We start from the raw sequence: 25391 nt of genomic DNA, 5'->3' as shown, positions 1-25391 counted from the left end.
AAGAAGGAAAGAGCATGGCAAGTGCAGAGATGTAACTATGGAGCCACTAAACCTATCCCTAGGTTTCTTGCTATGCAAGAAAATAAAACCTTATTAGTTTAAGCTTCTGTTGGTTCAGTTTTCTATTACTGCTTAATTCATTCCTAATGATATATGACCCTGAGCTAGGTGCTGGGAGTGTAATGAAGAACAAGGCAGGTATGGGGCTCCTTCTTATCCAATATAATCAAGTGTGAGAGACAGAAAAAAAGGAAGTAAGTCCAGAAATGATAAACGGTGGTTTGTGTTATGAAGGAAATAAAAAAATATAATGCTATGTGAGAGAACTCTAGGGGGGCCTTACTTTAGATCTAGGGGCCACGGAAGGTCTCTTTGAGGAGGAGGGGGTTAAGTTAGGGCCTGTAGGATGAGAAGAACCATTTGAAAAGGAGGTAAAAAGGGTTCCAGGCCGAACTAACAGCCAATGCAAAGGCCCTAGGGCCAAGAGAGCTTAGTGCTCCTAGTTAAGGAAGTACAAGCTCACTGTGGCTGGGGGATAGTAAGGGAGAGATTCGAAAGACAGGAATTAGAGAAGTGGTCAGGGGCCAAATCCCACAAGGCCTGGCAGGCCATATAATGGAGTTTACCTTTTAGTCTAAGGGCAAAGTGAGTCTTTAAGCAATGATCTCTCTGGGTGTTTGGTAGAAAATGGAGTAAAGGAAGGTGAGAGTGGAGATGTGGAGGCCAGTTAAGAGGCTGCTGCAGGAGTCCAGGGAAGAAAGATGGCCAAGTGTCCTAGGATGGTGCCAGTGGAGACAGACTCAAGATCATTTAGGACTTGCCTCATGGCATCTAATTAATGATGGAGGTTAACACTCCTGGTCACCTTTTTCTTTTTGATTTTCTGATTTTCCTCCTATACCACTGGTCGTTTCTTTTCGATCTTTGTCAGACTCCTTTCCTCAGTTCTCCTCTAAACACTGAGGTTCCTCCAGATTCTTACCTAGGCTCTCTTCTCTCTTTACTCCAAAGCCTTTTCCTGGCAGAGTCCATAATTCATCCACACCATCTGTATATTGATGACATCACCCTTATATATCTTTAGGTCAGGTTTCTCTTTTTAGTAACAGACACTTCCAACTGCGCATGAGACAGTGTCACTTGGATGAACCACAGGCCTAAATACCCTCTTGTGGACACTGTTCCCTGGTCAACCTGCTTCTTGCCTGTGCTCCCTACTCAGAGTGGCAGCCCCATCCTGGGCACTGTACTTGGCCCCTTCTCCCTTATCTCACTCACCTGCTGCTCACAAAGTCCTATTGATCGTATTTCTCTTTCCAAACTGTCCACTTCTCCCCATCCCCACGCCATGACCCTAACTGAGTCCTCCATCAACTTTTACTTGGAGTCTTGTGATTGGCCTCCTGTGGCATCCACTTCCAATCCGTTTTCCACACTGAAGACAGAATTTCCCCTCTCAAACACGATGGTATCATGTTCCTGCTCAAAGCCATTGACTTGCCATTTTTCTTAGGATAAAATTCAAACTCCTTGACATGACCTAAGGCCCCCTGTGGCTGCACTTCTGGCCCCGAGTCTGGTGTGTGGGCCTATGGGACCCTCAGCCCCCTCATCTGTGTGTGGGGTTCATGACAGCACCTCCCTCTCAGACCGTGTATGTGGACTATACAGGGCGGATGTAAGGCACCTGGCATGGAGTCTGCAGTGGTCGAGGCTCGCCGCCGGTGTGCTTCCCCACTGACCTTCAGAACCAGGCATGGCCGCTGCTCTGAACAGCACCAGGATTGGTGATGACATAGGTCCCATTCCTCTCTTTAGCAAACTCCACTGTGTTCCCAATGACAACCCTTTCTGGTGAGGATTAAAGCTTGTTTTTACTTGTTCCCTTGTGAGCACCCTGTGGAGCCCTCACTACTTGAGCAGTAATCTGCAGAGGGGTGCTGAGGTAGGTCCTCTGGAAAACCATGCCAGCTGCTCTAGGGAGGACTGTCCACAGGCTGGCCTGGTGACCCTGAGAGATCAGTGAACCCTCCATGAGCCCTGTGACCCCCTTCTGTCCTCACTCGCTCACACCCCCTTGCCTCTTTCACCGCCTCGGGTCCCCTTTCCTTCTTCTCAAGCCAAACTACAGATTGTTTCTTTCATTTCTGTCCTCTCTAGTTAATGATACTGGACCCCAGCTTTTTCTAATCTCATCTCATTACCCCAAAAACATCCTCCAGGCAAATTTCCTGGTTGTATGTCTGTGAGATAAGTTTTCTCCTCTGGCTACTTTTTTGGCTGCATATAGGACCCGCCACTGATGATTGTGGAATCACTACAGCACAGTCACGTAAATATCTATGATTTAGAGACTTCAAGCATGCCCTAGGATCTTTGGGTTTATATTCTGATGGACTTAGGAACTCTCAATACAGGATTCTTGCCACAATGAACACCATCAGTAATACTCATAACTGTATTATCTATAACATGGTAGAATATTTTTTTTAATTTTTATTTTTCAATTAGTTTACTTTCAATATCATTTTGTATTGGTTTCAGGTGTACAGCATAGTGGCTATACAATCATATAACTTACAAAGTGTTCTTCCCGATATTTCAAGTACCCACCTGGCACCATATAGTTATTACAATATTATTGACTATATTCCCTATGCTGTACTTTACATCTCCGTGACTATTCTGTAACTACCAATTTTTACATAATCCTTTCCTTTTTCACCCATCCCTTTAATCCCTTCCCCTCTGGCAACCAAGAATGGTAGAATCTGGAAATAATTATACTTAGGATTTATCTCAGCTGTTTAAGTCAAAGAACTTTATTTTCAGTTTCTTTTTAGACAAGGCTCTTACAAGAATTGCAGATGAAAGATTGCACACAAATTACATTTCCCCTCAATTACAAAAATACAGATTCAACAATTTTAAAATATCAGTTTTTTGAGACCCAGGTAGCTGGGAAAATGCTGCTGGGGTTTTCCTGGTATACCATAGAACGTTCTAAATCAATGAGAGGGAGGCGGCCTATCTCCGCTGTATTTCTCACCAGGAGAAAAAGAGCCCTAGTGTATAGAACATGTTTATTTCAGGGAACTGGCAGTAACTGGCTTTGAAATTGGTTGAGCTGAAGTTGCAGTTCGAAGCCCCTCCTGCCCGCCCAGTCAGGGGACAAAGCACACATCCTGGAAGTGCTGGCTCAGTGAGTGACTCAGGTCTTCACCAGCCAGACCTCATTGCGACGTCCATAGGGCTTCATAGGCGGGTCATACCCAGTGCAGAAGTAGATGTCACTCCGGTAAGTGGCTGTGCCCTCCAGGGCGGTGCGCAGCTGGGCAGCTTGGGCTACGTAGTCAGCTTCCTTGGCATAACCCCCAAACTGCCTGAGGGTGCAAGAGCAAGGGGCTGGTTAAGAAAGGACATGGTCTCCGAGGGAGGGGGATCTTTCAAAAAAGGTCACTCACCACGCTTATTATGACAATCACGTTATTGTGGTGAGATTGTGAACCCACCACTTCCTAGACGGGTAGATTTGACCTCTCTGAGCCTCAGATCCTCATTTTAAAAACTAGGATGTTTTCTTTTCCCTCCAAGGTTGTTATGAGCATTAAGTGAGATAAGAGATTGAAAAACTCCAGTGCAGAGCCTGACACACAGTAGTCCCATGCGAAACTTGAGCTCCGCTTTTCCTCTGAATTTCCCAGAGGTGGCGGCTGCCGTCCCCAAGGCACACCGTTGTCTCTAGCTCCCTCTACTGCCCTCTTCTGGGCCCTGCCTCCAGCTGGGGAAGGAGGAAGGGGGTCAGGGTGCAGGCCCAGGCGACGCTTCTCCCACAGCAGAGCGGTTTTCTAATGAGTGAGCACATCAGGGCTGAGAAGCAGCAGCTTTGTTCAGAATCACAGCTGCCAAAGGCAGGGAACTGAGGCAACTCTGGGAGGGCCCCTAGGCAAGCTTTAAGCATGCCCCAAATAAAGAACTTACTTCTAATAAATCCCTTCCCCTGCTCAAATCACGAAAGCCTTCTTTTTCTAGTAAATAAAGACACTTTTCCTAAATCAGGCCTTTTCTCCTGATGGCAGAAGGTGGGAACAGGAAAGCAATAAAGCCTCTCTTTTCAAGATTACTATTCTCTCCTCATGTCACCAGCCTATGCTCCAAAATTCATCCTATGGCCTACCCTAAATAAACCACTCTAAATCTGTGTTGCCCTAAAAATCTTTATTAGAGTCAAATACATTCCCATTTCTAATGAGCTTTATGACTCAGAAGTCTGAATCCGCATCAGGCCAAGATTAGGCCAAAAGCATTATTTTTGGTGGGGTTCTGTGACTCACACTTTGCTCTTTTATGGTGGTTAGTCATGCTTGAGAGCATCCAGCACGTTGATTACAGGGCTATTGACGTGAAAACACCCAGGATTTCATCTTTAAGAGATTGGTTATTATAATGTCTAGACAACAGCTACAGAATGTGGACAGAGCTGAGACCAATTTGGAATAGAGGAGGTTTGGCTCTTCAAATATATCGAAGAAAAATTATAAGGCAGATGAAGAACGTTGAGCTCTAGCTTCACTGAGGCTCAAATGAGAGGAAACTGGATTCGTAGACAGAGGATGAGCATTAAGGAAGTATTTTTCTGGCAATAAAAGCCGGCCAGACACTGGAATTAGTTTCAAAGAATGTCTAGAGATTGAGAACCACCTGTGTGAAAATAATCAGATGCTGGATGTGGGAACAGGTGCTGAGGGCTCTCTGTAGCCCCTCTCATGCTGTGATTCTAAATTGTTCTCTTGTGAAAATGGATGATGTTGGCTCTCTCAGCTACTGGTTTTGGGAACATCCACAGGAGTGCTTCTCAACTGTCTTCATTTGTCAGTTGGAGGCAAATGGCTAGCTGTGTGCTCAACTCTGACCTCTGCCGCTTTCTAGCTCATGGGTTTGGGCAAATGCTTTAATTTCTCTGATCTTCAGGTCCTTCATCTTAAATAGGGATGACATAAATCTCAGGAGGCCACTATAAAGCTTAAAAGGAGGAAAGACTGTGCAAACTGCTCGCCCTGGTGCCTGTCACAGAGCTGTTATTATTACTTCACAATTTGCTCGGAACTGACATTCGATTCCCTGACTCCGGAGGTGAGGGGCATGATAGTAACCTAAAGTAGTACATGAGCATGGGAGAGCCTGTAAGAAAGAACTGGCTCAATCAGCCCTCTCACTGTCTCTCGAGGCCTAATCTCAAAATCCTGTTTACTCTTACAAACCCTCTCCCCTCCCCCTTCCTTCTTCCTCTGATCTTTTTCTTTACTTATTGTGTTCATTGCTTACCGGCTGAGTTCCCTGGTAGAATACAGGCTCTATGGAGGCAAGGACCTTTGCCACTTCTTGTCCACTGGTGTATCCTGAGCACCTAACACGGTGCCTGACACATATTAGACTCCTGGGCTAAATTAACAATTCTGGGATAAACAACAAAAGTTACTTTTAGGTTGATAGACCTAAAGGTGGTAGCACTTAGGTCTGTTTGCCTCTTCATTCACATACTCATATAATAAACACCTGAAATACATACTAAGGGGACAGTGGTGGGAATTCAAACAGGAAAAGTGGGTTGACTGGAGGCACACTGTGAAGGGTCTTGAATGCCATGCTAAGGACTTTGAACCTGACTCTAGATGAAGGTAGACTTTCGAAGGGGTTTTAAAGTAAGAGGCTGATATGATCAGATTATATTTTGGAGAGAGACCTGTTAGTAATGGAGGGACAGGAGAAATGGAGTCACTGGAGGCCAGGAATAGTCCAGTGTGAGATGATGAAGGCCTGGACAAAGGCAACCTTGAGAGGTGCCTGGATGTGGAGTCGGGGATGGGAAGAGGGGAGTTGGGGATTCTCCAGGGCTTCCAATTAAGCCTCTGTATATATTGATGTCACTAGCCAGGTAAGAGGTTCCAGGCTGAAGAGGCACTTTGGAAGGAGGGTTGGGGAGGGTTAACAATTTGGTTTGGGGTGCGCTGATATGAAGTTGCCTTTGTGAAATACATTCATGCAACAATTATTGTGTACCTAAGTGTGTGGTAGTCACTGTGAAAATCTCCTTAGACTTGGGAAAGAACCGGAGTTGAGAGAATCAGTAAACTGCTTTTGGGAGTCCTAGTTCCCAAGTGGTGGGAAGGAGGAGAACTTGGCAAAGGACCCTGGGAAGGAGCTGCCTGGGAAGTACGAGCCAGGCAGGGAGTGATTTGGAGAATGCCATCACTCGGGGATTTCTAAGTTCATTATTGGGGAAAAACACCTAACTTTATATTTATCCTCTGGTGGACTGACATGCTGGTAATGAGCATAAAACTTTCCCTATTGCTTCATCCTGGGGGCTTTCTACTAGAAATAAGCAAAGCTGGGTGGGCTATGGAACAGATACAAGTGTTCTCCTTCCTGGCGATCTAACCACGTCACAGAACTGCATGAACAAGCCAGGGACCAAATCCTTCCAGGCACATAACCCTGATGAATGCAGGAAGCCCCGCCCTGGCTGCCTGGCTTGTGTTCTGGGACAAGCTGCCGCATTCCTCCCTGCCTCAGCTTCCAGGCTGTACACGGAGGGTAACAACACCGTGCCCACAGCTCTCCAAATTCACGAGCATGTGTGAGTGTGAGTTAAGGCATGCTCGTAAAGCGCCCTGAGCTCCTCAAAGGAAATAAACATGAAGTCTACATATTAGTTTTGTAAGCCTGTTAACAAGTCTCTCAGTCTCCACCTTCAAAGAAGCTCTCCTGGGGGCACTGTATTTTATCTCACCCCAAATCAGAGCTCAGCATTCCTAACAAAGATTTTTGGTTACCATGGGAACCAAGGAGCTAACACATGTCTTGGATTCCAGTAACACAAAAGGCACTGACGAAAAAGGGCTAGAAGAGTTGGGGGTGGAGTTGGGGGAGGAGATGATGCAGGAGAGCAGGTTCAAGGATGCAAAAATCCTAACGTGTTATCTTTTCGGGAGTGTCTGGTGCTGACAGGCAGTGAGGAAGAAAGAGAAATAAAATGACTCTGAGCCTGACCATCAACTTGGTCTAAAACTTGAACAATCAACAAGTCAACACAGATTTGTGGAGAGTCTGCTTTACATGTAGCTCTGTGCCAAGCCAAAGACGTGTAAGACTAGCAGCTGGCAATCTCGTGTCAACAGGAAAGGGGCTTAACACCATAAGGCATTTCTTTCTATCAGGCTGAACCAAGTTTATCGAGTGGAGAGCATCACTGAGCACAAAACAAACTAGACGCCACAGAGCTGTAAAGATGATAAAGACATCTTTCTGCCCTCTCGAGGTCTAACTGTAGGGGTTGGTCAGGACAGAAAGACATAAAGATGATACAGGGCAGAAGGCACTAGAATGGAGGTAAAAGGCACAAACAGAATGACCTGGGGGTGGGCAACAGGGAATGATCTGACTTAGAATACGAGGGGAGGGCATTACGGAGGACGTGATATCAAGCATCTCTTCTGAATGCTAGCAATGAACAAAATGACAAAAATTCCTGTCCTCCCAGAACTTCCAAAAAGCAGAGACTGGGGAGAACATCTGAGAGGAGCTGGGTGAGTGTGACTGGAAGATGGAAATGGATGTTGTATGTGTGTTTGGGGGCCGTTGGGAGGTGGGGATGAGATGCCCTGAGATGAGGTGGACGGTGGACTGGGGCTATGTGTGGAGGCAGTAAAAGCCACATCAAGGCAGTTTACTAGGCTTCCCTGCCTGGTGAAGCATCTGGGGACTCAACCCAAAGTTCACCCATTCCCCTCCTCATGGGGAAGGAACATTTTATGACTAGCTTGGGCTTTGGTCCCAGCTCTAACGTGTGCCTGGGTCAGAGGCAGGCCAAGGCCCACAGCCAGAGCTGAGCAGCAGAAGTAGTGTGATGGGTCCTGCGCTTCTGAGCTGGCTGTGATCAAAGGACACCTTAGAAGGGGCAGAAGTGGAAGAATTAGAAACAACCAGGAGGCCATGGCAATAGTTTAGGCAAGAGGTGATGAAGAACTGTGGCAGTGTGGATGGAAGGGAAGGGGCAGCTAGGAGTTGACTAGAACTTGGCCAATAATTAAATGTGGAAGGTGAAGGAGACAGGATGACATTTGAACAAGGTGGGTAAGAGGATGGAGGGGACCTTCAGTAAGACAGAGAACACGGGGGATCGGCTTTGGGGAGGAGAGATGAATTCCATCTCAGACATGATGATCTGGAGGATGGCTGAGGAGGTGTATGTGGCGATACCTCCAGGTGCACAGGAAATGTAAGACTGGTGCTTGGGAGGAAAGGCAGCACTAGCTCTGTAGACTGGGCTCATCTACTCAGAAATAGTGACTAAAGCCCCTTCCAGGAGCAGCTGGTAAAAGATTGATGGGACAACTGACCAGCTAGGGGGAAAATGAATGGTGATTAATTTAGATTTTAGGTGATTAGGTTTTAGAGACAGAATCTTATCATTGGCAGGGCTCTTGGAGGTGAGGTGGCTTACATATCAGAGGTACTCAATAAACATCTGTCAAATTGAACCAAATTTCCCACTTTATTACAAACATTACATAGCATAATTGTCATATGTCTGTCCAGATGGTGCTTGAATTCCTCCAGGACAAGAACTTCATTATCTCGTCACCTGTCCATCTTACTGATAGACACCTTATGCCAGAATGTTTTTATTTTTGAGTAGAAATATGTTTCCCTATAATTTCAGTTCACAGATACCAGTTCTTATCTCTGAAACAACAGAGTCCTGAAATTTCTTGAGACATTTGCTTCTTTTGTGTGTTTTCTCCACTAGAATGCTTCTCCCACTTCAAGGAGCACTCTCTTTGCTTGGTCCCTGCTATATTTTTGGGATCTAAAACAATTCTTGGTACAAGGTAAGTGAGAAATGAATATGTGATTTTTTGGAAGAATGAATGAATGTGTAAATGCCCTTGCCTTAGTCTTCACAATGAGTCTATGAACGATAAGACATTCAAGGGACATGGACAGAGGTCAAGTTGGAGAGTTACTGATGAAAGGGCGACAAGCGACGCTATGGGAGGGGACTAAGATCTTTAGGGAAGAAGGGAAAATAAAGAAATGCAGGGAAGACAAGGACCAAGGCCTTGGACCCTCACAGCAATGCACCATATGTTCTAGTTTATAGATGAGAAAACTGAAGCTTAGAAAGCCCAAAGTTATAAAACTCAATTATTAGAGTTGAGGTTTGAACTCAGGTGTATCTACAATAACCTGGCCCTTTTGTTGTTAATTCTAAGAGAAAACTTTAAGTCTCAGAGGGAGGTCAAGAAGTAAAGAACATTTCTTGAGTGTTTGTCTCACGTCTAGCATTGCGTAGGCATTTACAAATATCACATTCCATCCTCACAACATCCCTATGGGCTAGGCACTCTTACCCCCATCTGACAGATGAGAAACTGAAGCACAGAGAGGCTCAGTCACTCAGTGGTAGGGCTGGGACTGGAGCACAGGTCGCCCATGAACTCCATGTTTCCAACCCTTCCTTTTATACCCAGACATGTCATTAAAACAACGAAAGTTTCATTAAAACCATCAAACCTCTGCTGCTGTTGGTCTCTCTTGAGAATCCACTGCTGAACTGTGTAGAGGAGGCTGAGCTCTAACCTAAGTGGTCATTACAACAGAGGGAGGGCAGTGTGGTGGGATGTGGCCACTCATCTAAGTATAAGGATAATTCTGTTGCCTCTTGTGAAAACAAAAACTATTCTGATAGTGTTATTTTTTCATAGCCTTCTATTCAACTTAAAAGCACTTGTAATTAATACTGTGAATAAATGTACAATCCCTGTGTGGGCATCCTTCACAAGGTCACAGAACAGGAAGACTGATTTCAGGATGCCAGGCTTTCCTCTTAGAATTAATTTTGTCATCTAATGCACTCATGGTGTATTTGAAATAGGGCTTTTACCTTCTACTACATCATTTACTTTGCCTTCCACCGTAAGGCACTTTTAAATTCACATTTGACTGTGCAGTGACACCAAGTGGCTAGTTGAGGAATGATCACATGCTAACTTAGGACTTGGGTAGGTTAAAAAAAAATTTGTGGAGCCAGGCTGCACGCCATATTTGTCACTTTCATCTGTTTAGATTTCAGACAATTAAAAGGAAACTTCCATAGACCTGGCTTTAATAGTACCTTTCAATAGATACCTTTTCTCACCATAAGGAACCAAGGTTCCTTAGAGAAATGGCTAATTCCAGATGTAGAACAAGAAATGTCAAGGTGTGCTTGAAACATACCAGAAAGCAAGGAAACTATCATAACTACTAGAGTCATGTCCAAAGGACTAAAAAACCAATTTGAAAGGCTTCCACTGGCCAAAGATGGGACAATTCGAGCATCAATAAGAATACTAATGACAGCCCTGGCTGGTGTGGCTCAGTTGGTTGAGCATCACCCTGTGCACCGAAAGGTTGCCAGTTCGATTCCTGGTCCGGGCACATGTCCAGGTTGAGGGTTTGACCCCCGCTTGGGGTGTGTGTGGGAGGCAACCAATCAATGTTTCTCACATCAATGTTTCTCTCCTCCCTCTCTCTCTCACACTCAACAAAAACATTTTAAAAAGCAGAAAAGAACCGAAATGTACCACTTACGTTTAAATTCAGATATTTATATTGATACTCAAAAAAAAGAGATCAACACTACCTCACCTTGGAGGCTGTTAAGGAATAAAATCATGATTCTGAAAACTGATTAACAAAGAGAAGGTATCAGACTAAAGAGCAGGCATCTAGCTTTTCACTCTGCCTCTGCCTCAGGGGAATTAAATAGTAGATAAGGGGAAGGTTTTCTTTATCAAAGGATTCCAGCTAATACATAAAGAGGGAAAATAGAGAACATTATCATTTTACAACCTCTAATGATACAAGGCCTCTAGGTGAGGGTGACGTATGATCACTAACATCAAAAAACAGAGGCAAGCAGATGCTTCGAGCCCCTGATGAAGGCCTACACCGCCACCCAGGAAATATCCTGGCAAAAAGCTCAAACTTGAATCTAATCACGCCTCTGGTTCCAACTACTAATTTCCAGACAACATAGTGGGCAGAAGAACGTGTTAAAAAGCCACAGAAAGGCAACCAGCAGGATTCAGACTGCAAAACAACTGGACTAATAATGATCCATAAACAGCAGGGAAAAAATGAGAAGACGTGGGGTGAGAAAAGCTGTGTGTTAATAAACACGTAAAGGGTGTACCGGCCAACTGCAATGGATGGATCTTATCTGGATCCAGATTCAAACAAACTGTGAAAACAAATTATGAGATAATGGAAGAAATCTGAGCACTAGGTGTTTTATATTGTTAATGAGTTACTGCTAAAATGTTAGGAGTAATAAGTTACTATGATTATGTATTCAAAAGTCTTCAGCAGTCACATTAAAATATTTATGAACGAAATAATACAATATTTGGAATTCACCTAAACCTGATCCAGGGTAGGTCTGGGTAGAAGCTGTAACAGTACACGTGACACAAAATTGGCCTTGAGTTCACTGTCATCGAAGGTGAGCGATGAGTACACAGTGTTTCATTATCTTATTCCTGCGATCTTGTTATAAGTTGGAAAGTTTCCATACCAAAAAGTTAAAGACAAATGAAAAACATTGTACCAACTCGCTATCCTGGATCTGGCAATGCAAATGATTAGGAACTAGCTCTGTCTAGTTGAAGCCTTATGTGAACTAATTTAATCATGTCAACCTTAATCTTTTTTTTTTTTTAATATATCTTTATTGATTTCAGAGAGAGGGAAGGAGAGGGGGAGAGAGAGAGAGAGAGAGAGAAACATCAATGATGAGAGAGTCATTGATTGGCTGCCCCCTGCATGGCCCCGACTGGGGATCGAGCCCACCACCCGGGCATGTGCCCTGACCGGGAATCAAACCCCTATCGTCTGGATCGTAGGTCATTGCTCAACTACTGAGCCACGCCCGGCTGGGCAACCTCAATCTTTATAAAATAAGAAGGGCAAAGAGAAAGAATAATTACTGAAACCTACTCCAGGTCATAAACATTAAGTCATTTATAAATAGTATCTTAGTAAATATTGAAAGATACTCTTTAACAATAATCCTATGAGGCAGATTATATTACCAGCACTTAACAGATGGGGAAGGTAAGTCTTGAAAACTTCCCAAGCATCATCCTGGGATTCAAACTAAAATATACTAAAATATTTCATTATATTACACCAAGATGCCTCCCAAGTCACAGGAAAGAGAATAGAAAAGAGGAGCGGGACCTGGGGTGAGACAGCGGAGATGCCCAGTGTGCAAGACTGAAGGAGGTACTCACTCTCAGTGCCAATCCTGCACTTGGACAACTGAGCATGCGCGCCTCTTTAAATCTTGCACCGCAGGCGCCTCACTTCCCCACCCTAGTCCCTGCACTGGGGAAGATACTCTTTAATTAGAGTTTGCTTTCTATGCAGCCTCTGCAGGGAAGGCTGGAGAGTCTGACTGAAGACTGGGGTAGAAGAGCGGAGGTCTCCATCGCTTGCTGCCCACTGGAGTATGCTCACTGTCCTCTGGGGGGAACTAGGTCGCCTGGCCTAACTGCCCAGTTCGGCCAAGCTCACATTATCAGCGTGCATTGGCTCCAGAGAAAACTGTACCCTCAGGTGTAGAGTTGGAGCAAGGCAGGCAAATAACTAAGTTTGGAGGCTCCCCAGTGAGTGGACAAAAACTGTCCAGTGCAAGATTAATTATATATGTATTTTCCACGAGGTTGTAGAGTAGAACCAACCCCCCACCTGTGGTTACCAGTGGTGATGCCCCTGGCGTCGCCTGTCCATGGTTTGGTGCCCATCACACAGTAGGGCTTTAACAAATGGAGGGTCACTGATTATCTAGAAAAGACTTGGTTTCTAAGGGGAGGTTGGGGCCCAAAAAATAAAGACATGTAACCATTTGCCCTTGGTACTCACTGCAGTCATGCGAACATGGCCACAAATGAGACCCTGGGGACAGGACTAGAGTGACAACAGGAGGCATATGTGCTCTGCTCGAAGGATCACAGGCCATGAACCACTAAGGGGGTGGCAGTCCAGCTCTGGCATATACTCCCTGCTCTTCTGGCATTTAAGGGAAGTGTGAGGCAAAAATGAGGTATCCCCAGCCCTTTATGTTTCCTATGTATTTATGACCCCAAACTACAGCTTGACTTAGCTTTTTCCAAGTCTCCCAGAACCCTGTTGTGGCTAATATATGTGTTCAGTTTAAACAGAAGGGCTATTCTTTATATCCAAGTCAATTTGTCAACTGACAAAGGCATTTATTCAGATACAATGCAAACATTTGTGTGCTGTCGGCTGAAGACCCTGAAGTGAGGAATTGTCAGGACTCAATACTTCTTAATTAATCAACATTATAAATTTAGAAAGTGAGACTAAGAAGACAATCCCATTTATAATTACATCAAAAAGAGTAAAATATCTAGAAATAAATTTAGCTAAGGAGGTGAAAGATCTGTACACTGCAAACTATAAGACATAAATGAAAGAAATGGAAGAAACAATTAAATGGAAAGATAGTCCAGGCTCACAGATTGTAGGAATGTCACTAAGATGTCCACACTACCCCAAGCAATCTACAGAGTAATGCAATCCCTTTCAAAATTCCAACTGAAGGTTTCATAGAAATAGAAAAACAATCTTAAAATTTGTATGGAACCATAAGAGACCCTGAATAACCAGAAAATCTTGAGAAAGAAGAACAAAGCTGGAGGTATCACACATTTCCTGATTTCAAATGATATCGCAAACCTATTGCAATCAAAACAATATGGCATTGGCATAAAAATAGATTCACACATCAACGAAACAAAATAGAGAGCCCAGAAATAAACCCATGCATGTATGGTCAACTAATTTACAACAAAGGAGGAAAAATAGACAATGGGGATAGGATAGTTTCTTCAATAAATGGTGTTGGGAAAACTGGACAGCCACATGCAAAAGATTGAAACTGGACCCCTATCTTACCCATATACAAAAATCAACTTAAAATGGATTAAAGACTTGAACGTAAGACCCAAAACCATAAAATTCCTAGGAGAAAACATAGTACACAGTAAGCTTCCTGACATCAGTCGTGACCGTGGTTGTTTATATTTGACACCAAAAATAAAGGAAATGAAAATAAACAAGTGGGACTACATCAGGCTAAATAGCTGCACAGCAAAAGAAACTGCCAACAAGATGAAAAGGCAGCTACCAGATGCGAGCAAATATTTGAAAATCTGACAAGGGGTTAATCTGATAAGGGGCAAATCTGATAAGGGGTAATAGTTACAAATCTGATAAGGGGTTAATATCCAGATACATAAAAAACTCACATAACTCAATAGCAAAAAAGCCAAACAATCTGATTAAAAAATGGGCAGAGGATCTGAATAGACATTTTGCCAAAAAAGATATGCAAAAGGCCAAAAGGTACATGAAAAGGTGCTCAACCTCACTACAAGTCAAAGTCACAATGAGGTATGACCTCAGAGCTGTTAGAATGGCTATTGTACAAAAGACAAGAAATAACAGCATTGTTGAGGAGGTGAAGAAAAGGGAATCCTTGTGCACTGCTGGTGGCTATATAAATTGGTGTGGCCGCTGTGGGAAACAGTAGAAAGAGTCCTCAAAAAATTAAAAAGAAAACTTTCACATGATCCAGTAATTCCACTTCAGAGTATATATATCCCAAAGAAATAAAATTACTATCTTGAAGAGATATCTGAATCCCCATGTCGAATGCAGCATTATTTATAATAGCCAAGACCTGGAAACAAACTAAGTGTCCATCTACAGATAAATGGATAAAGAAGATGTGAGATTATATATATATATTATTCAGCCACAAAAAAAGAAAATCTTGCCATTTGCAACATCATGGACAGACCTTGATGACATTATGCTAAAGGAAATGTCAGACAGAGAAAGGCAAATACTGTAAGAGCTCACTTATATGTGGAATTAAAAAAAATGAACTCATAGATACACAGAACATACGGGTAGTTGCCAAAAGTGGAGGGTGGGAGAAATGGGTAAAGGTGGTCAAAAGGTACAAACTTCCAGCTGTAAGATAAATTAGTTCCAGTGATGTAATATACAGTAAGGTGACTACAGTTAACAATACACTGTATTGTATCGCTGAAAGTTACTAAGAGAGTAGACCTTAAAAATTCTGATCTCAAGAAAAAGAATTTATAACTATGTCAGGTGAGGGTGTTAATGAAACTTATTGTGGTAATCATTTATCAAAGCATTACGTTGTGCACCTTCAAGTAATACAAGGTTATATGTCAATTATATCTCAATAGAGCTGGGAAAATATAATGTAATGCAAATGCTCGCTGCAGAAGATCCAAGTGCTACCTTGGGTGCCTAGAGAATGGTCTCCTTACATGGAATAGACGGTGATGCTTTCCCTCTCCTCGATCTTAATGCTGTCGTCACTGGGAACTGGCGGGCTGCTCTGAAACTGGTTTGGAATCCGGAACCAGACTTTGATTTTCTTCTGAAGGGAGCCATCTTCACTGGGGAACACGGCAAAGGAGATAGGGACTGTCATTCCCATCCCAATTCCTGCAAACAGAAAAACCAATGGAAGGAGGTGGGAATGGGAGACAGGACTTGCTCAGGCCTGTGGAAGATCTGCTAGTGTCATTCTACTTCCATGGTAATATTTTCTGTTCACGAAATTAATAATAAACACTTGAGGCATTAAAAATATGTAGTCACACACACACAAAAGACCTTCAATTTGCGTATATTGGAAGTAGGAGTGTTGTGAGACAACTCTTTTGGAAAAAATTACTTGGTAATATATATCAAGGCCATAAATATATCAGTACCTAATTACTCTCTATCTAAATATAAATTTTAAGGAAATATCCAAAATACGGAAAAGGCTGTAGGTAATAGGATACTCATTGCGGCAGAATTTATAATTGTGGGAAACTGGGAGCCATATAAATAGGCTCCAAATAGGAATATGCCTAAGGAAATTATAGGCACATGATGCAATAAAATGCAGCTAGTAATACTTATGCTGAAGAAGACTATTTCGAAACAGTGGAAGATAGTGATGAAATAAGTAACAGAAACCAAATATACATTACACAAACACTATGATTGTATTTAAAAAGCCTGTTAAAAGGCCCTAAAGAAATACATGCAAAAGGCAACAATGATTGTACTAGAAAAGATGGATGTTTTGTTATTTTCAAGATTTTCTTTAATGAGTTTTATAATTTTTACACATATTTTCTAATGAAATATGTTATGATAGTGTTAAGCAGAAAAAGATTTCTTCTTAACCTCCTACAGGTCAACTCACTGTCTGAAGCCTGATTATTGTGGTTCTAGTAAATGCTACTAAGGTTAACACCAGTGTCTAACCTTCTAAATGATCAGCTTGAGAACTATCCTAAAAATTAAACATGTCATCTTTTTTAAAAAATTTTACTTATTGATTTTAGAGAGAGAGGAAGGGAGAAAGAGAGAAACATTGATTTGCTGTTCCATTTATTTATGCATTCATTGGTTGCTTGCATGTGCCCTGACTGGAGATTGAACCCACAATTTGGCATGTATGGATGAAGCTCTAACTGACTGAGCTACCAGACCAGGGCGACATTTCTTTTCTCACCTTGCTTTCTGACCCATTTTGGGTTTGATACCAAAGTATAGTTCAAACTCGAGAGCTTAAGAGTTAAATTCATATTTACATGCAGTTTACATGCTAACAGGTACACAGAAACTTCAGGCCTAGCATTTTAAAACAGGGAGACAGCCTGCACCGACTGCCAAGTCTCTAAGAGTGGGACAGCTTTAGAATTTTCAGACCCTTCCTTTAAAGCCAGAACAGAGCCAGGGACCGGCTGTAGTCATCATTCGCTGACACTCAGAACCCCACAGACTCTGAGCTACCAGGTGGCTGAGTGGAGATCTCCAGCCTGGGGGTAGACGTCTCCAGTCAGAGGCTGGCCCTCTCTTTGTGGCTTGGCTTACCGTGGGCACACTTCATGCAGTCCACCAATCCAAAGACATGATAAGCACTGTAAGGTTAAAAACAAACAAACCAAACAGAGTACGCATCTCCGTATCCGAGAGAAAAGCAGGAACTGTGATATCAAGCAGAGATACTACACAGAGAGGGGTAGGCTGGGCTGAAGTCAGTGTGGTCTCTAGAAGCTTCCATGCTCACGCAGCACAGCAAGTTCCTGTGTCCCTGAAACAGGTAGTGCAGGTGCCCTGTGGCCCCTCCCTTGTGTTTTCCACTGAAGACCATGCAAGGCTTGCCTCTGAGACCAGAGCCACATCCTTCAGGGATACTCACCCTTGTCATTGGTGCCTCCCACATACTTCATGACTTTGGGCATTGCCTCCCGTAGAGCCTCATCCACAGGCTTATCTGTCACTTCCACTGTGGCAAACTTCCCGCCTTCACAGGTCCTTTCCTCATAGGACACCTCTTCCTAGAGGCAGAGAGTACACAGGGCTTAAGAGATAGACAGGAGCAACCTGTGATGACTCTAGAATCAGAAATAACCCAGTTACAGGAGGCACAGCTGCTAAGGAACTTTCTATAATGAGCTTGGGTATGGCCACAGGGTAGAAAAAACAGCCTGAGTATAAAGGGCAGTGAAAAAATAGGTTCTGGAATTTCTTACAGATGTAGAGACGGCAGAAAAAACTTCACTCAATCAATATTCTCAGAGAGGTAAGGGAAGGTATTGCCTCCACCGCCACCCAGAACATCCTCAGAATGCCATAACGATAGAATGTTCAGAGATCAAAGAGCCCCTGGAAATGAAAAATACGAAATTTAACAATTCAGAAGAAAGGTTGGACAATTAAGTTGAAGGAAATCTTCCAGAGAGTCAAGTAAACAGGGCAAAGAAGTAGAAAACAGAAAAGAAAACCTGGGGATCGAGCCAGGAGATCCAATATCTGAATAACAGAAGATCCAGAAAAAGAGAAAAAGGGATTGGAAAGGAGGAAACAGAGAAATACAACAGTCCCCTGGAACTCTAAGGCCCCAAGATCAGCCCCCTTCCATAGCAGGGCTGAAATTCAAGAAGAATCAGGGTAGCTGTGCTCACACCGCGCTCCCAGATGCGATTCCTCTCCCCAGTCAGCTCACTAAATCGTACCCCCCACTGCCCCGAACGCTCAGCTCCACTGTCACTTCTCCACAGTCCTGCCTCCCTAGCAGGACCCCCCTCCTCATCACAACTCCCTGCACTGAGTTCCTGTCCCAAGGCCATTATTCTTTCCCATATTGCGCGACTCTCCATCTCCTCCTCCTCGCCATTTCATATCTCAGTGATACAATTTTGTATTTCTGAATATACTGTAGGGCAGTGTTTTTCAAATATTTTAAAAGTTACAATCCATACAAGAAATACATTTTTACATCATGCTGTATCATGAACATATGTGCAATTGAAACAAAGTTTCACAAAAATAATACTTTATCCTATGGATGGGATGCATTCTGATATACTTACCCCCTCCCCCTTTTTTTTCCCATTGTGTTTACTTCTGTTGTACTTGAGTGAATTTTATTACGTCCACTAAGGAAAGAAAAACTTGCTCATTATTGATTTTACCATCTGGTAACAAACACTAGAAAAATCTGCTGTGAAGTCTCTGTGGATAGGAACTATACCACAGAGCTTTGTATGTGAGATACTCAATAGATATTAATCTATTGACTAAGGAACTGCCTCTCCTACTGATGATTATGCAAAATAGACACGACAGAGGACCTGGCTGCCCAGGTCAGTCAAATAGGCCTTCCTATGACGTCCTAGACTGAAGATACTCAGCTCCCAAGGGGACATAATGAACCTCAGGAGAAGGGCAGGACTGTGGAGCTATGAGTGGCCTGTGGAGTGTGAAAAAGTACAGTCCATGTGATATTATAATTTTATATTTAGAATGTAAAAATACTATTGTTTTTATCATGCAAAATTAAAGGAGAATAGTGAGAAAGGGGCCAAGGAAGTCTGAAAGCAAACACCGAGTGCCAATTTTATAAACTTCCCTTCACATGGGCTAGGGGAAATCATACCAGACCAAGAATCGAGAGGCCACAAGTTGGCTTTGACTTTGGGTCATCATGCCTACTAATTCTGAGGATCACTATGAGGCCCTCCCTTTGGGGAGTCTGACATTTCCAATGAGCCTTCAGAAGCAAATTGTGTTATGTAAACTTGAGGTGTTTTGCTCTTTCTGGCTTTGTCACAGCAGAGACTAGACTCACCCTTCATTTGAGGGCCCACTGAGTCTTACCACTTAAAATGTTTTAAAATTCCAGAAACGCCACTCTGTGAATCACAGAATTTCAGCATGAAAGAGGTTTTAAAGTTCACCCACTCAAAATGATTTTACCAAAGAGACGAAGAAGAACCAGAGAGACTGAGTTGCCCAAGACCACAGGGCTACTAAATGGTGAAACTGGAACCAGAATTTAAGTCCCCAAATTTTAGCTTAATGCTGCCACAGAACTTTATGCTGCATTTTTTGACTTCTTTAGCTCTTAAGTTAGTTATTTTTGGTAGACACTTGTATGCCCGTGTCAAACTCAGAAAAGAGACATCAAAAGTCATTAAGTGCAGCTCCGTCTCTTACAAATGGAGAAACCAATGACAAGCTCTCACTGGAGAAAGAGCTGGCTGGATCTTCCCTGTAGTCTTTCCTTCTTTTATTCATTCAACCAACAACTATGGACCATCTACTACGTGATGAGCACTGTGTCAGGTGCTACATTACAGAGGTGAAAGGTACGGTCCCTGACCTCACGAGAGACACTGTCTAATGGAAGTAGCCAGGAAACAGAAAGATATGTTTAAGAGGAGAGGAGTGTAAGGCAGTGTGGGAACACAGAAGACAGTTACTTAGGCTAGTTTGGGGGCATGACTGTGTGTTTATGTGTTTGGGTAGGTTATGCTGACTTTGAGGTGCTTATAGATCATCCCATTGGACATTTTGTCACTGATGCATATAGTTGGCACTCTATTTTCAGGAAAGGAGGCTGTAAAGTGAAACCTGGTTTCTACTCTAACGACAAAGCATACAATAGTCATAGCTTGGTGGAGAGATGAGAACCTTGTCTAGTTATATTTATCCTGGAGAGAAGCTGGTCACAAATTCTTTGTATTTTTATTTTTAAATATATCTTTATTGATTTCAGAGAGAGGAAGGGAGGGAGAGAGAGAGAGAAACATCAATGATGAGAGAGTCATTGATCGGCTGCCTCCTGCACGCCCCCGACTGGGGATTCAGCCCACAACCTGGGCATGTGTCCTGACCAGGAATCGAACTGCGATCTCCTGGATCCTAGGTTGATGCTCAACCGCTGGCTGGGCTGGTCACAAATTCTTAAGATGGTTCTATGGCAGCTGTGGCCTGTTTTCCCAGCATTTATGTCCATAACCCCTCATTAGAATCACTGGATCTCTGAGGAAATTTAGGCTTGAGAAATGGATATTATAAAACTATTTTAGTTCTCCAGGGAGCTGAATTTAAATAGAGTTCTCTCTATTTCTGCAGAAAATAAAGCAGCTAAGTCAATCCAGCTAACATGACACATTTGATTTTTCGAGTCTAATATCTCTAAGTGCATTTCCTTGTACCATGGAACGTAAGTCCTTCTCTATCCTGCATTCTGCTAGCTCACAATCCCAGTTGGTTACCAGATGCGGATTTTGGCCTTTGGCCACAAACACCAATTTTCAACATTCAATTGGGACCCTGGTCAAGTTCAAGTCCTGGACAGAGATCTTCCAAGAATGCTTCTTGCTATGGGATTTGCAAGGTCAGGTTTTTTTCCTCCCCCTTTTCACTTGAGTGTGTATACACACTGATTTTGGAAGACAACTCTCTCATTATAAGAAAATATTAATAATAACAATAATGATCATCAATCTAACTGAATACTTTCTGTGTGTGATAATATTCTAAACATTTCACATGGATTCATTCATACGATCCCTCCAGCAACCCTGTGAAATTAGTGTTCTTATCTTTAATTTCAGACCAAACAGGAGCACAAGAGATTAAGTAAGTAATGTGTCCAAGTTACAGTGGGCAAGCGGGAGAGCCAGGATTCAAACCCAGGTAGTTGGGTCCCCACCAGTGTGTACAGACTGGACACAACTCCCATAAAGATGTCAGTTATTAATATCAGTTCTGCTCTGAGCATACACAAGACCCACCCAACCCAACACAGAAGGCACATGATAAGGTCTTCAACAGCCTGGGCCTCCACTCTGGGTGCCTGGAATCAGTCTTGAACATCTGGTGAGCCCAAACCCGAGCTATATGGGGCACAGCATGTGCCACCCATGTGCCCAGGAGTGTAGACAACAGTTTCTCACTCAGACTCTTTCTGGGGTAAGAAAGAATTTCAGGGAGAGGCTCTATTCAAAATAATAACACCCTGAATATATGTAACAGGTTTACAAGTATCTGAACATTTAATTGTTACACAGGTGTTGTCATTCTCATAGTTGAAGAATTTCAGGATTCAGAGTGGTTGGGAAGTTCAGTAACTTACCTGCAAAATTACTTGTAAAACTGAGGAAGCTAACAGTTACCATCCCTACCAAGTGCTAGGTATTCTGTTGAGCTTATAATTGGTTATCTCATTAAACTTCAAAACAATCTTATAAGATATTTTAAGATTAACTTCATGATTATTTTCTCTCATGATTAGCTTCAGAGAGGTTAATAAAGTTGCCTGTGACCATACAGCCAGTAAGAGTGGAGCTGAGATGAGCTCTGATATAATATTAGTTTATAAGACATTTTCATGTTTTTAAAAAATTTAATATTTATAGCAACTCTGGAATTAGATGGGGAGGGTATTTTTATACCTATTCTACTGCTACAGAATCTGAGGTTCATTCAGTTTAAAAGATTTGCTTCAGCCTAGTAACAATATCCCATATTGCCCCATATGCCCATCAAATGTTGAGGGAAGATGCTTATCAGGGTGCTGCACTTATCCCTAGAGGCATCAAATCAGTGGCAGGTGACACTGTATCAATAAATGTCTAACAGGAAACAGAAACTACTAGAGTATTAGGAACAGAGGGACCTTAATTCAAGGAATGGATTTCACAGATAATAAAAGGGCTGAGATACCTAATGGGACAGTGAGGAAACCCAGAGGTTAGTAAGTGCCCTAGTAGAGGTAGAGGGAGGATTATCTGTCACCTGAACTCAGATACTTGGAGCACTTGGTGGAAGCTAGAACCATGGTGGCTTGTCTAGCAAGAGCCACAGAGAAGCTCCTTATGCCAGAAATATGCCAGGGATCTGAAGGCAAACAGGCAGCAGACCAGCCCAGGCCACCAGCCTGCATTCACATTGTCTGTTAACCCAAATAGACCAAGTGAGCCAGATTCCACTACAGAAAGAAAAGCTCTCTGAGAGCTGTTGGTAACATGTGGGCTCTTCCAAGTGTTAGGGCCAAAAAGGCTGTGCCCACAGACAGGCATGTGCTCAGGCACTATCCAGCCATGGACAGATCCTTTGGCCTGCAGTGTTTACAAACATTTGCCATCAATGTCCAACAGTTAAAACTGACATAGATGCCCTACCCTAAACCACAGCCTCAATCTCAACACTCCCTATCCCTTCTTCCCCCTCTCTGCTTGGTTTTCTTCACAGCACCGACGACCGCCTGATACATGCGGCCTACTTGTTCATTAGCCGCTAAAGTGTAAGTTCCATGAGGACAGGAATTATGTCAGTTTGGTTCACTGCTTTATCCCCATTGCCCATAAGAGTGCCTGGCACACAGTTGGCACTCAACAGTTATTTGTTAAGTGAGTTAATTTTAAATTGAGAGATGTCACACGAAGAATCTGGATTGCTGGTTTTCCTTAACCTGGCAGCCCTGGTTCACATCACTGCATGGCAACAACTGCCTGGAGCTACCCTGCAAGGAAGACCTGAGTTCTTTCTCTGATTTGCTGCAGTCCCCACCTTACCTTAGTCTAAAACAGCCAACTTCGCTCATTTCCATTACCTGCCTGGCTGCTTGTAAGCATTTGAATGTCACCCCTGTTCAGGGCTATACCACTCATCCTATAGCTGAAGAAACTGAAATACTGACAGATGAAGTGACAGGCCTCTGGCTCTAGTTGAAGAATCCAGAGTCTAGTTGAGGGCTTTTGTGTGACCATCACTGTACTAGGTACCAGAACTTGTCCCCCAACAACACAGTTCCTTAACAAATGAGGCACTAAGTTGGAAGCTGAGTATATAGCCACTAAGTGTATCAGTACCTGTCCTCCAGGAGATTATAATCTAGTGGCAGGCTCCTTGTTTTGTGGGGGCAGTTCAATTTGCCTGTGTTAGCTGCAATGCCAATCTCAGGGGGACATAGCAATTATGCCCTGCTCCCTCCTCCTGTATTCGAGGCACCCAACTGTGGGAGTCCCATTGGCCAACAGCCATTTTACTGGGCCTTTGCACATGATCTCTCCTCTCGGTGCACCTCTGCACATTCCTGAGGCCCAGCTGAAGACACTTTCTCTGCGAAGGCTCATCCTCACGCCCTGGCGGAATGGACCGCTTCTCCCCCTGTGCTCCTTGCACATTTACCCCTCTCCTGTTCTTTTATACTCAGGCCACCAGCAGTTGGGAGTTTCTAAAGGTCAGCACTTTTTCAGTCCTTTCTGCAACCGAGGGTTTCTCAGCAAACAAATGTTCAGAATGTTTAAATGGACGAGTGCATTCAACAGGCGCTGTCCACGTCGCTAAGGGGGGTTCTCCCCGCCAGTCAGCCCGTCTGGGGCCCCTCCTCCCGCACAGCCCTGCGCCCCGCCGCGCCGCACCTCTTCCTTCCCTCCTTCCCAGGCCGAGTGCTGGGCAGTGGGGGCCGTGCGCACGGCGGGAGCCACAGCGCCCCACCCCGGGCACACTCCCGTCCCACCCGCCCCTCAGAACCCGCTCCAGCCCCGACCGGCGTGCGGCGGGGCGCGGGCCTACCTTGCCCCCTTTGCTCAGGACCTGCCAGGGCCACGTCTCTACGCTCCCGAACAGCGAGTTCCTGATCATGCCCAGCATGGTGCCGCCGCGCTCGGGACACACCGGCCGACGCGGGGTGGCGGGGGCGGCGGGGCGACCGGGGGCGACCGGGGGCGACAACCGCGGACAGGCACAGCCAGCGCGAAGGGGGCGGGGGGGGGCGCCTCGGGCTCCGCCCCGCGGAACTGCGCGGGCCGGGGCGGGCGGGGCGGGGCGGGCAGGCGGGGCGGGGCGCGCTCGCCGGGAAGGGGCGGGAAGAGCCCCGCCGCGCCCGAGCCCGGCCGCCCCCCGCGCCCCGGGGAGGAGCCGGCCGGCGGGTCACCCTTCGCCAACCCCTCCTCCTAGGCCGAGCCTGACTCGTTGGCGGGGTGCCTGCAAACTGTCCCCCGCAAAGAATGTAGGCAGTAGCGGTGGAGAACCCCCACCCCCCAGTTCTGTCGCCGCCGCGGCCGCGCTCGTGCACCTGGGCGCCAAACTTGGGAGCCCCGATTCCTCGCGTGCTGTCCCGGCCTGCAGGCTAGGGCTGTGCCGCGGGCGGGTGCTGCGCCCTCCAGGCTCGGTCTCCTGAGCCCTCTGCCCCTGGAGACTTCCCACGGCCGCATCTCCAAGATACCCTTAGTTTGCCACAGAAAAGGCATCTTAACTAGCTTACGACTTACCAGTTTCTTTTCTCCAGTCTGTTTTAATCACGGATTCCACATTAATTTTCCAGTGCCTGGCTTTGCTCGTTCACTCCTATTCAAAACCTTCTAACCAGTTTTATTACCATTTATTGAGTGCCTGCTCTCCCTGCCACATGTTTTGAAAATCTTAGCTCTACTCCTCACACAACTGAACATACATATTTTGCTGATGAGAACATCGAGGCTCAAGATAGTTCAGTGACTTTACCAAGGTAAAAAAACCCAGTGTTTGGCTTGGCCAGGATTCATATCCCACTGTGGTTTTGTTGTGGGCTGCAGGAGGCACCCCATGTTAGACGGGTGGGGTCAGGCTGGACTTGGGTTCAGCAACTTGGGTGCTTGAGTTTTGGTTAGGAAAGAATTCACAACCAAGACAAACTATAAGAGAACTTTTATTTGGAAAATCACAGACATAGAAGTAATTTGTAGAGTGGGCTTAGGAAACAAGTTATAGAGGCAAAGGAAGGGCCCTTGGAGCTTGGGAGTGAGGAAGGTAATGGTAATGCACCTGGGGGAAAGGAAGGGGGGGTGGGGGGAAGAGGGAGGGAAAGGCACCTGGGTGCTTTCAGGAGGGAGAGGGATCTGGGTTCTCCATCCTAAGGATTTTAAGGGTGGAGATTT

General features: G+C 44.5%; 1 protein-coding gene across 1 annotated transcript; it reads right to left on the bottom strand.

Annotated features, from left to right (window-relative positions):
• Positions 1–2806: 2806 nt before the first annotated feature.
• On the bottom strand, positions 2807–24229 carry HEBP1 (heme binding protein 1). Its single transcript, XM_087814782.1, has 4 exons — positions 24049–24229; positions 17378–17516; positions 15441–15621; positions 2807–3383 (listed from the first exon to the last, which is right to left on the bottom strand). The coding sequence occupies exons 1-4, from the start codon at positions 24124–24126 to the stop codon at positions 3212–3214; spliced, it is 570 nt and encodes a 189-aa protein (XP_087670908.1). The 5' UTR covers positions 24127–24229; the 3' UTR covers positions 2807–3211.
• Positions 24230–25391: the final 1162 nt, after the last annotated feature.

Source organism: Miniopterus natalensis, chromosome 2 (assembly GCF_054644295.1).
Source record: "Miniopterus natalensis isolate mMinNat1 chromosome 2, mMinNat1.hap1, whole genome shotgun sequence".
NCBI classification, from domain to species: Eukaryota; Metazoa; Chordata; class Mammalia; order Chiroptera; family Miniopteridae; genus Miniopterus; species Miniopterus natalensis.
Note: the sequence above shows the minus strand (reverse complement) of the source record. Positions and strands in the feature narration are given on the sequence as shown.